This window comes from Nerophis ophidion, linkage group LG21, assembly GCF_033978795.1.
Source record: "Nerophis ophidion isolate RoL-2023_Sa linkage group LG21, RoL_Noph_v1.0, whole genome shotgun sequence".
Classification (NCBI taxonomy): domain Eukaryota; kingdom Metazoa; phylum Chordata; class Actinopteri; order Syngnathiformes; family Syngnathidae; genus Nerophis; species Nerophis ophidion.
This window is the reverse complement of record NC_084631.1, coordinates 8,885,814-8,897,685: the sequence shown is the minus strand read 5'-3', so window position 1 is coordinate 8,897,685 and position 11,872 is coordinate 8,885,814. Positions and strand designations below refer to the sequence as shown.

Below are 11,872 nucleotides of genomic sequence, written 5' to 3'. Positions count from 1 at the left end.
ACTTAAACATGTTTGACACATTTTAGCTGCTTGATATTTCTGATTGATTACAAAACTTTAAGGAGGTTGTCACGGAAGTCAACAAGGTAGAAGTCGAACTTTCACATACTTTTAATAACCAGTTATAATTATTCATTATATATATATCAGTGTGTGTGAATGGGTAAATGTGGAAGTAGTGTCAAAGCGCTTTGAGTACCTTGAAGGTAGAAAAGCGCTATACAAGTACAACCCATTTATCATTTATATACACACGTCTACAAACCCATACATTATATACATTTATATATATATATATATATGCATATGTATACATACATATACATATATGTATATATATGTATATATACATATACAAACGTACATATATATGTGTATGTATATATATATATATACATATGTATATATACATACATTCATATACATATATATATATATATATATATATATATATTAATATATATGTATATATACATATACAAACGTACATATATATGTGTATGTATATATATATACATACATTCATATACATATATGTATATATATTAATATATACATACCTATATGTATATACGTACATATACGTTTGTATATATATATATATATATATATATACATAAGTATATGTACATTTGTATATGTATATATACTTATATATATACATCTGTATATATATATAATACGTGTGTATATATATATCCATAAATATAGATATACTTATATATCTCTATATATATACATATATATATACATACACAGGTATATATATATATACACACACACACACATTAATATATATTAATCACAAGAGCACACTGAGACAGTACACACAGTTAAATAATTAAAATATATTTTACCTTAAAACTGAAGTCTGTGTGGTGATTTTGATATTTTTATTCATACGCTTTCTCTAATTATATTACATACATATTTAATATCTATATCACTACACTAACTTAAGAACTGTATAAATATATACACTATACATATATAAATGTGTGTATACTGTATATGTATCTATATGTACAGTATGTATATAGATATTTGTATGTGTGTGTAATATTTGTATGTTTATTTATATATATGTATGTATATGTGTCTATATATTTATGTGTGTATATGTATGTATATATCAATATAATATACACCGTATTTCCTTGAATTGCCGCAGGGCACATACCAGGGGTCACCAACCTTTTTGAAACAAAGAGCTACGTCTTGGGTACTGATTAATGCGAAGGGCTACCAGTTTGATACACACTTCAATAAATTGCCAGAAATAGCTAATTTGCTCAATTCACCTTTAATAAATACATCTATATATATATATATATATATAAAAATGGGTATTTCTGTCTGTCATTCCGTCGTACATTTTTTTTCCTTTTACGGAAGGTTTTTTGTCGAGAATAAATGATGAAAAAAACACTTTAAACGGTTTAAAAGAGTAGAAAACATGAAAAAAAAAGAAAATTTAATTTTGAAACATAGTTTCTCTTCAATTTTGACTCTTTGAAATTCAAAATTCAACCGAAAAATATAAAGAGAAAAACTAGCTCAACCGAATCTTTTTGAAAAAAATTAAAAAAGAATTTATGGGATATCATTAGTAATTTTTCCTAATTCATTTTAGAATTTTGATGACATGTTTTAAATAGGTTGAAATCCAATCTGCACTTTGTTAGAATATATAACAAATTGGACCAAGCTATATTTCTAACAAAGACAAATCATTATTTCTTCTAGATTTTCCAGAAGAAAATTATTTAAAGAAATTCAAAATACTTTGAAATAAGTTTTAAGTTGGATTCTACAGATTTTGTAGATTTGCCAGAATAATTTTTGGGAATTTTAATCATAAGTTTGAACAAATATTTCAAACTTTCAAACAAATAGTCTTCGTGGGAAAAACAGAAGCTAAAATTAAGAATTACATTTACTTGAACATTGATTTAAATTGTCAGGAAAGAAGAGGAAGGAATTTAGAAGTTGAAAAGGTGTATGTGTTTAAAAATCCTAAAATCATTTTTAAGGTTGTATTTTTCCTCTAAAATTGTCTTTTCTTTCTGAAAGTCATAAGAAGCCAAGTAAAAAAATAAATGCATTTATTTAAACAAGTGAAGACCAAGTCTTTAAAATATTTTCTTGGATTTTCATATTCTATTTGAGTTTTGTTTCTCTTAGATTTAAAAATGTCGAGGAAAGTGAGACCAGCTTGCTAGTAAATAAATGAAATTTTAAAAAAAAGAGGCAGCTCACTGGTATGTGCTGCTATTTGAGCTATTTTTAGAACAGGCCAGCGGGCGACTCATCTGGTCCTTACGGGCTACTTGGTGCCCGCGGGCACTGCCTTGGTGACCCCTGGCATATAGTATGCGCCTGCCTTGAATTACTGCCGGGTCAAACTCGCTTCGCCAAATAATTAGCGCATGCTTAGTATTACCGCCTGGTCAAACTTGTGACGTCACGAGTGACACTTCCCCTGTCATCATTTTCAAAATGTAGGAGGCTGATTTCAGTACCGGTATTTGAAATCGCATAAAGAGAAGAAGATTAAGAGCTATTCAGTAGGATTTAAGGTCCAAGTTTACATCACACTCAAATTTTTACTGCATCCCTTTGGTAAGTGCCGGAGTGAGAAGAGGTTTTAAAATAATTAGCGCATGCTTACTTTTACCACATGCCTTTGGTAAGCGCAGGAGTGAGAAGAGGTTTTAAATTAATTAGCGCCCTCGCAGCAATTCAAGGAAATACGGTATATGTGTGTGTATATATATGTATATACTATGTACAATCTATTTGTATATATATGTATAGGCTATATATGTTTATATATAATATATATATGTATAGGCTATATATGTTTATATATAATATATATATATGTATAGGCTATATATGTTTATATATAATATATATATATGTATAGGCTATATATGTTTATATATAATATACATGTATAGGCTATATATGTTTATATATAATATATATATATGTATAGGCTATATATGTATGTATATTTACATGCTGTCTTCTTTCGGCCAAATTATTTTTGCCCAATGTGGCCCCCAAGTGACCAAGTTTAGACAGCCCTGGTATATACAAAGAAGCCCAGGGGTCCCACATACCAAGCGTTATGGTGAGTTATATATTTCATGCACTGTTTCTGCTGTATTTATTTGCCACACATGGAAGGCCGGTTCTTGAAACTAATGCCTAACTTTAACTGGTCCCTGGCGCAAAAAAGGTTGGTGAGCCCTGGTCTTACCTCTGAGGCCTGTCGACTGCGTCCCAGCTGCGACGTTGACGTCTGACATGACTACAAATGGTTCTTTTGAGCACACTTTGCAGTTAGACTGACGGGAGGAGAGGGGCTTACCGGAGCCTGCGGCGGTCGGCATGCCGACGGCATCCAGTTGCCCCGTCTGCTCCTGGAACAGTTCCTTCTCCTTTGGCTGGTCGGCAAACTCCTCCACAAACTGTTGTCTAGACACAAAGTCACACGACTGTCACTTCATGTTCACCTGGCTCATCATGCCACGTCACCGCCCCTTACCCGCCGTCCACGACCTGCCCTCCATCTCTACAGGTCCGCTTCAAAGATGGTGGCGGGTACGTGTTCACGCCCTCTGCAACACACACACACACACACATAGATTGTTGGGGGGAAAAAAGTCATGAAGGCAAAACAACGACTTGTCATACAAGCTTGATGATAACTTACATTGGATTTGCCAATAGATAAGCTACTATTGGCATTAGCAATTTTAACGCCTCACATTTGGTATTGAAAAGTACAACTAAAATTATTGTTAGAATAAAACAGCTGGTGTGTGATATGCACTTACATACTTATGGTATAAAGACTTTGTAGGGCGCAACATAACACATTGCGCTTGCTGGAAGAATATACGTACTTCTTTGCTAGACAACACAGCCTATAGCAGGGGTCACCAACCTTTTTGAAACCAAGAGCTACTTCTTAGGTACTGATTAATACAAAGGGCTACCAGTTTGATACACACTTAAATTAATTGCCAGAAATAGCCAATTTGCTCAATTTACTTTTAATAAATAAATAAATGTGTATATATATATATATATAATATAAAAAGAGAAAAACTAGCAAATTCGAATCTTTTTGAAAAAATTAAAAAATTAATTTAGTAATTTTTCCTGATTAAGATTAATTTTAAAATTGTGATATGTTTTAAATATGTTAAAATCCAATATGCATTTTGTTAAAATATATAACAAATTGGTCCAAGCTAAATTTCTAACAAAGACAAATCATTATTTCTTCTAGATTTTCCAGAACAAAAATTTTAAAAGAAATTCAAAAGACTTTGAAATAAGATTTAAATTTGATTCTAAAGATTTTCTAGATTTGCCAGAATAAATTTTTTGAATTTCAATCATAATAATTTAGAAGAAATATTTCACAAATATTCTTCGTCGGAAAAACAGAAGCTAAAATGAAGAATAAAATTAAAATGTATTTATTATTCTTTACAATAAAAAAAAAATACTTATTGATTTAAATTGTCAGGAAAGCTGAGGAAGGAATTTAAAAGGTAAAAAGGTATATGTGTTTAAAAATCCTAAAATAATTTTTTCTCTAAAATTGTCTTTCTGAAAGTTATAAGAAGCAAAATAAAAAAATAAATGAATTTATTTAAACAAGTGAAGACCAAGTCTTTAAAATATTTTCTTGGATTTTCAAATTCTGTTTGAGTTTTGTCTCTCTTAGAATTAAAAATGTCGAGCAAAGCGAGACCAGCTTACTAGTAAATAAATACAATTTAAAAAATAGAGGCAGCTCACTGGTAAGTGCTGCTATTTGAGCTATTTTTAGAACAGGCCAGCGGGCGACTCATCTGGTCCTTACGGGCTACCTGGTGCCCGCGGGCACCGCGTTGGTGACCCCTGGCCTATAGAGTATTGCCATCTAATGTCTTGGAAGTGCTACTACACCGCAAATGAGATTTAAATGTACAAAATATGGCAACTGTTCAGCACAGGTATCACAATCAGCTCATTTAAAAAAAATAAAAAACATTTTATCATCAAACAATATTAGTTAACACACACAAAAGTACGGAAAGTTGATACCGTTGAGTACTGGTATCGATTCCCGGGTGAAATGTGGACGGCAGCCATCCTACTTACTGTTGAGTGCGGACATGAAGACCCTGAAGAAGCGGCGCGCGTAGTCTTGCTCGAGGGCTTGGAGGCGGGGCAAGTGTAGCAGGTGCTGCTGGGTGGGGGTGCTGGCCAGCTCCTCCACCTGCGTGCGGTTGTAGCGCTCGCCGACCGTGACGACAAACAGCGCCACGCCCTCACACTTGGCCCTGTGGGAGGCGTAGCGCAGCGTGTCGCGGTCTTCGAACGCCGTCTGGGTGCCGACCACGGCCAGCAGGACCTTCTTTCTGCGGGCGGCGCCACCCTTCAGCAGCACCTCCCTCAGGCTCAGTTCCAGAGCGTGCCCGAGTGCCGACGCGCCGCCTTGTTGTTGCATGGTGCGCAGCAGGTGTGTCTTCATCAGCTGCTGGCTCTGGTAGGCCTGCAGCCCGAACTCCACCTTGGTGTCCCGGGTTCCGCTCTGCTGGACGACGGCCACACGGGCTCGGTTGCCGGCCTGGCGGGGCTGCGGGCTCACGGCCAACTGTTCCACCACGGAGCCAAGCAGCTGCTGGGCGCCGGCGTACTCGTCGGCCTGTATCTCGCGGGAACTGTCCACGACCAGGAGCAGGTCGGCGTCCACTTCCTGCGGCTGCGGCGTCTCCTGGATAAAGACGCACTCCTGGGCCCGCCTGCAGGGGTCTGAGGAAGCAAACGGCATCACTGCTTTTATTTCTGTCCACATTTACACACACACACGTGTTTACTGCGCTTCTCACCGTAGCAAACAGCACAGTTCTTCACCCTCCTGAGGTCGGCGGCGGCGTCCCTGCCCAGCACGGTGAAGATGGACTTCCCTGTGTCGTCCAGCTGACAGGAAACACTTATAAATCCCGTGTGGTGAAGGGTTAGGCTCGGATCGCCACACTTACCTCCATGGCGCGGCTAATGGCGGGGGCGTTCCTCAGGGAGATTACGGCCGGCACGATGTCGAGGGCCCGGTACTCCATTACGGCGGTCACGATGTCGCTGGCATCCTGCGACGGACCGTTGGAGAAGAAGACGGCCACCTTCCTCATCATCGCCCCGGAGCGCACGCGTTTGAGGACGTTGAGGGCCACGAAGCGCATGGCGCCGCCCAGCTGCCGCCGGTTGGACGTGCGCTCCAGAGCGATGTTCCTCACGGCGTCCAGCAGCTGCGATTTGCGCCGGTAGTCGTGGAAACGAATCAGGTACTTGGTGTAGGCGCTGTAGGCCACCACAGCCACGCGGGCGCCCGTAGGGCAGTTGCTCTCGGCGATGGCCATGTCCTCCAACAACGAGAGCAGTGCCGCACGCTGCCTCTCGAAGGCCGTCGGGGTCACGTCCTCAGACATGTCCAGACCGAAGACCAGCTCGGTGGGGAAGGCTGGACAAGCGCTCCTGTCTGTAGAGCCGTGAAGAAGACTTTGTGTGAGGACGCTTCCCTGACAGTTCTTGCTGACGAATCATGTCCAAAAGGGACACGCTCACTCACTCACGCACGCCCAACCGCCCGCACGCACACACATTCTTGTATTGGTTACCTTCTTGAAACCTCTGAAAAATGCCCACCTCTTTAGGACCAGTCTTTTTAGATGTATCAACATTTGGTTTTACAACATTAATAACATACATACCCATCCATCCATCCATTTTCTACCGGTTATTCCCTTTTGGGGTCACGGGGGGCGCTGGCGCCTATCTCAGCTACAATCGGGCGGAAGGCGGCGTACACCCTGGACAAGTCGCCACCTCATCGCAGGGCCAACACAGATAGACAGACAACATTCACACTCACATTCACACACTAGGGCCAATTTAGTGTTGCCAATCAACCTATCCCCAGGTGCATAAAACTATAAAAAAACTTGTTGTGAAAAATGAGTTGGAATTTCACAAGAAAAAGGTCAATTTTACAAAAAAAAACTTAGGATTTTGGCAGGATTATAATAAAAGTCATAATTTTACTCAACGCAAGTCAAAATTTTGCAAGAAACACTGAACATTTGTGAAATATGATAAAAGTTGTAATTTAACTCAATTACACATGCAATTTTACAAGAAAAGCTTAAAATCTTGGCAATTTTATGAAAAGGGTCGTAATTTTACTTGACAAAAGTCACAATTTTATAAGAAAACTAACATTTGGGCAATATTATAATAATAATCAGAATTTTGCTTTGGCAATATTGTGAGAAGTCAGAATTTGATATGACAAATGTCATTATTTTGCATTAAAAAAGTCATCATTTTACAAATAAATATTGCAATATTACAGAAACAGAAAGAATATGACAAATTGTTCCCAATTTTATAAGAAAAAAGTTGACACATTGCAAGAAAAAGACTGCTTTTAGTTCATTTTGTTTTGCCACCCTAATTTTGAGAGATTTCACCACCCGGCGTGCAAATGAGACATTCTCCATTCGATGCAACGGTATTCCATATTGCAGGGGTCGGGAACCTTTTTGGCTGAGAGAGCCATGAAAGCCAAATATTTTAAAATGTATTTCCGTGAGAGCCATATCATATTTTTTAACATTGAATACAACTAAATGCGTGTTTTTTTTTTAAGTAAAACCAACATTTTTAGAGTATAATAAGTCTCTAATTATTTTTAACAACATTGTTATTTTTTGAACAGGTGCGGTTGAAACGGATGGATGGATTAAAATGCTTGAGATTGTTTTATATTTTGAATGTTATATTTAACATCGTGATTACCAGCGGAATTATTCATTACTTATCGTGTTAAGTAATGTCAGCTAAGATTTATCTGAGAGCCAGATCCAGTCATCAAAAGAACCACATCTGGCTCTAGAGCCATAGGTTCCCTACCCCTGCTGTATTGAGACATTGATTTTTATCCTAAATTTTTCACCGGCCCTCATATGGAAGCTACTTTTCCTTGTTGGTGTCTCAATAAGGGTAAAAATACAAGCACCCCCTCCAAACACACACTCAGGTATACAGAATGCATACGGAAAGTATTCACAGTGCATCACTTTCCATATTTTGTTGTTATTTTGTTATTCCTATATGCAATTAATTCCTTTTTTGTCCTCAAAATTCTACACACATGTTTTGCACATTTTTAAAACAGTATAAAAACCACACAAATATTCACAGCCTTGGCTATGAAGCTCAGTAGTGAGCTCAGTTGCGTCCTGTTTCAACTGATCATCCTTGAGATGATCCGACAGCTTAATTGGAGTCAACCTGTGGTAAATTCAGTCGGTTGGACATGATTTAGAAAGGCACACATCTGTCTATATACAGTGCAAGGTCACACACTTGACCAAGAATGAAGTAGAAAGAATTGTCTTTAAACCTCCGAGACAGGATTGTCGCCATTTACAACTCTGGGGAAGAGTATAGAAAAGTATCCTTGAAAGTCCCAATGAGCACAGTGGCCTCCATCATCCGTAAATGGAAGATGTTTGGAACCACCAGGACTCTTCCTGGACCTGGTCGGGGGAGAAGAGCCCTAATCAGGGAGGTGACCAAGAACCCGATGGTCACTCTGCATTCTTCTGTGGAGTGAGAAGAACCTTCCAGAAGGACAATTCCACGAGCAGGTCTGTATAGTAGAGTGGCCAGACGGAAGCCGTTTCTTAGTAAAAAGTTGGCCAAAATGCACCTGAAAGACTAACAGACTATGACAAATAAAATTCTCCAGTCTAATGAGACGAACATTTAAGTCTTTGGCGTGAATGCCATGCGTCATGTTTGGAAGAAACCAGGCAGCGCTCATCACCAGGTCAATACCATCCCTCCAGTGAAGCATGGTGGTGGCAGCATCATGCTGTGGGGATGCTTTTCAGCGGCGGGAACTGGGAGACTGATCAGCATAGAGGGAATGATGAACAGAGACATCCTGGATGAGGAATGGGCGAAACTGCCCAAAGATAGGTGTGCCGAGCTTGTGGCATCGCGTTCAAGAAGACTTGAGGCCTGAATTGCTGCCAAAGGTGCACCAACAAAGTATTGAGCAAAAAATTTTAATACTTTTGTAGATTGATTTTTTTTAGGTATTTATTTTTATGAATTTGCAAAAAATTCTAAAAAACTGTTTTCACATTGTCACTACGGGGTATCGTATGTAGAACTTTAAGGACAAAAATTAATGTATTCCATTTTGGAATAAGGCTGTGGAAAAACTGAAGTGCTTTGAATACTTTCGGATGTATGTACACACATGTACGTACACACACTTAGTTATATACTAAAGCTGTGAATCTTTGGGTGTCCCACGATTCGATTCAATATCGATTATTGGGGTCACGATTCGATATCGATTTTTTTCGATTCGATTCGATTCTCGATTCAAAAACGATATTTTTCCGATTCAAAACGATTCTGTATTCATTCAATACGTAGGATTTCAGCGGGATTTACCCCAGTCTGTAGTAGATTTGAAAAAAAAAAGCTTTTATAATTGTAAAGGACAATGTTTTATCAACTGATTACAATAATGTAAATGTGTTTTAACTATTAAATGTACCAAAAATATTACTTATTTTCTCTTTGTGAAAACATTGGACACAGTGTGTTGTCAAGCTTATGAGATGCGATGCAAGTGTAAGCCACTGTGACACTTTTATTTTTATTTTTATAAATGTCTAATGATAATGTCAATGAGGCATTTTTAATCACTGCTATGCTGAAATTATAACTAATGTTTAGACTGTTGTTGATAATATTTATTTTTGTTTCACTACTTTTGGTTTGTTCTGTGTCGTGTTTGTGTCTCTTTTCAATTGCTCTGTTTATTGCAGTTCTGAGTGTTGCTGGGTCAGGTTTGGTTTTGGAATTGGATTGCATTGTTATGGTATTGCTGTGTAGTGGTTTGTTGGATTGATTAAAAAAAAAAAAAAAAAATCAATTTTTTAAAAATGAGAATTAATTCAGCATCGCACAACATAAACGATTCGATTCGTATTCAAATCGATTTTTTCCCACACCCATAGTATATACACACACCTTGGTATAGACCCACGTATTTAGGCAGATACAACAAACTGAAGCACGCGCACACACGTTCACACACACGCACGCACGCACGCACGCACACACACACACACACACACACATCCAGCCTTTATTAATTTTAGTGGCCTAAAAACAAGGATTCTGTTAGTCTTGACTTGAGTTCCTCCAAAAACAAAGAGGACATTCCAGGAAGCCGTTGATCCAAAGTCAACACATCACTGGCTAGCGTACTCACCACGTGCAAGTGATACACACACACAGGATGTGACCTACGTACCAATGGAGCACGCTGAAATAGAGAAAAGAACTTAGAACTGATTGAATGACAAGCCAAGCGAGTGGGCGTGTCCTAAGGTGCTCACCACAGTTTTCTCGGATGTAGGTGATCAGCTGACATTCCTGCAACACAACAACAACAACACACTTACAGACAAGCACCCCGACACAATGCTGATATTTGACACACACTCACCGTCATGCCTTTGCCTCCAGGCAGACCTCGGAGACCCTGTGAGACACAGAAGGCGTCACACAAAGACACGACACGCACAAACAGGAAGTCATTTTGCGGCACGTGAACACTGGCTCAGCCTCAAGCCACTTACCCGATGCCCCGCGTAGCCCGGGTCTCCAGGCGCACCTGCGGCTCCAGGACGGCCGGAGTTCCCCTGCAGGAGTCACATGACAAAACAAACGTCAACAATACGGCAGATCTAAAAGTCTTCTGAGTTTGTGGTTACTCACCCCTCGGCCTTGATTTCCTTTGCGGCCCGGGTGGCCTTTGGGTCCCTGAAAGCCGCTTTCGCCCTGACGAGGACAGGAAGAGTTTCCAACAAGCACAACAAAAAGAGTTGCTAACAAACACAAGAAAGGTTGTTACAAGACGAATCGCTGATCAACCGTCATTAACAAGCAAGAGAAAAGTTGTTGACAAGTACAGGAAAAGTGAGTCTGCAGGAAGAGTTGCCGACAAGCTAAAGCAAAAGAAAAGTCGATAACGAGCACAGGAAAAGTAATTGACAAGCACAAGATTAGTTGCTAACAAGCACAGAAAGATGTGATAAACATTTTCTATCAAGCAAAGGAATAATATGAGCGAAGGAAGAGTCGCTTATGAGCAAAGGAACTGTACTACCAAAGGAAAAGTAATTGACGAGTGAAGTGTGAAGTGAAGTGAATTATATTTATATAGCGCTTTTCTCTAGTGACTCAAAGCGCTTTTACATAGTGAAACACTATCTAAGTTACATTTAAACCAGTGTGGGTGGCACCGGGAGCAGGTGGGTAAAGTAAGTGTCTTGCCCAAGGACACAACGGCAGTGACTAGGATGGCGGAAGTGGGAATCGAACCTGCAACCCTCAAGTTGCTGGCACGGCCGCTCTACCAACCGAGCTATGCCGACGAGCACAAGATTAGTCGCTCACAAGCACATAAAGAGGTGCTAAAAAGTTTCTAACAAGCAAACGGAACAGTACGATCTAAGGAAGAGTCGACAACTAACACAAGATGAGTCACTAATGAGCAAGACCAGTACGAGCACAGGGAAAGTAATTGACGAGCAGCGTCTCAGATAGGCACCAGCAACCCCGAATGGGACAAGTGGTAGAAAATGGATGGATGGATTAGTCGCTAACAAGCATAGAAAGAGGTGCTAAAATTTTTCTAACAAGAAAAGGAACGGTATGAGCGAAGGACGTACTCTATGAGCAAAAGGAACATTACGACCAAAGGAAAAGT

General features: G+C 39.2%; 1 protein-coding gene across 3 annotated transcripts in view; it reads right to left on the bottom strand.

Moving 5' to 3' along the window:
- The window catches only part of col6a4a (collagen, type VI, alpha 4a), a 68,818-nt gene that overhangs the window by 3,041 nt on the left and 53,905 nt on the right, over positions 1 to 11,872 (bottom strand). Inside the window, exons 31-40 of one of the 3 annotated variants that reach the window (XM_061881773.1) lie at positions 10,879 to 10,941; positions 10,740 to 10,802; positions 10,607 to 10,642; positions 10,497 to 10,533; positions 10,412 to 10,423; positions 6,054 to 6,547; positions 5,901 to 5,991; positions 5,170 to 5,823; positions 3,557 to 3,629; positions 3,380 to 3,486 (exon numbers count right to left, since the gene is read on the bottom strand). In XM_061881773.1, coding sequence (XP_061737757.1) covers positions 3,380 to 3,486; positions 3,557 to 3,629; positions 5,170 to 5,823; positions 5,901 to 5,991; positions 6,054 to 6,547; positions 10,412 to 10,423; positions 10,497 to 10,533; positions 10,607 to 10,642; positions 10,740 to 10,802; positions 10,879 to 10,941 — 1,630 coding nt within the window. Of the gene's footprint in view, positions 1 to 3,379; positions 3,487 to 3,556; positions 3,630 to 5,169; positions 5,824 to 5,900; positions 5,992 to 6,053; positions 6,548 to 9,555; positions 10,424 to 10,496; positions 10,534 to 10,606; positions 10,643 to 10,739; positions 10,803 to 10,878; positions 10,942 to 11,872 lie in introns of those variants that run through there. The other 2 variants (XM_061881772.1, XM_061881771.1) reach the window with 2 other exon arrangements.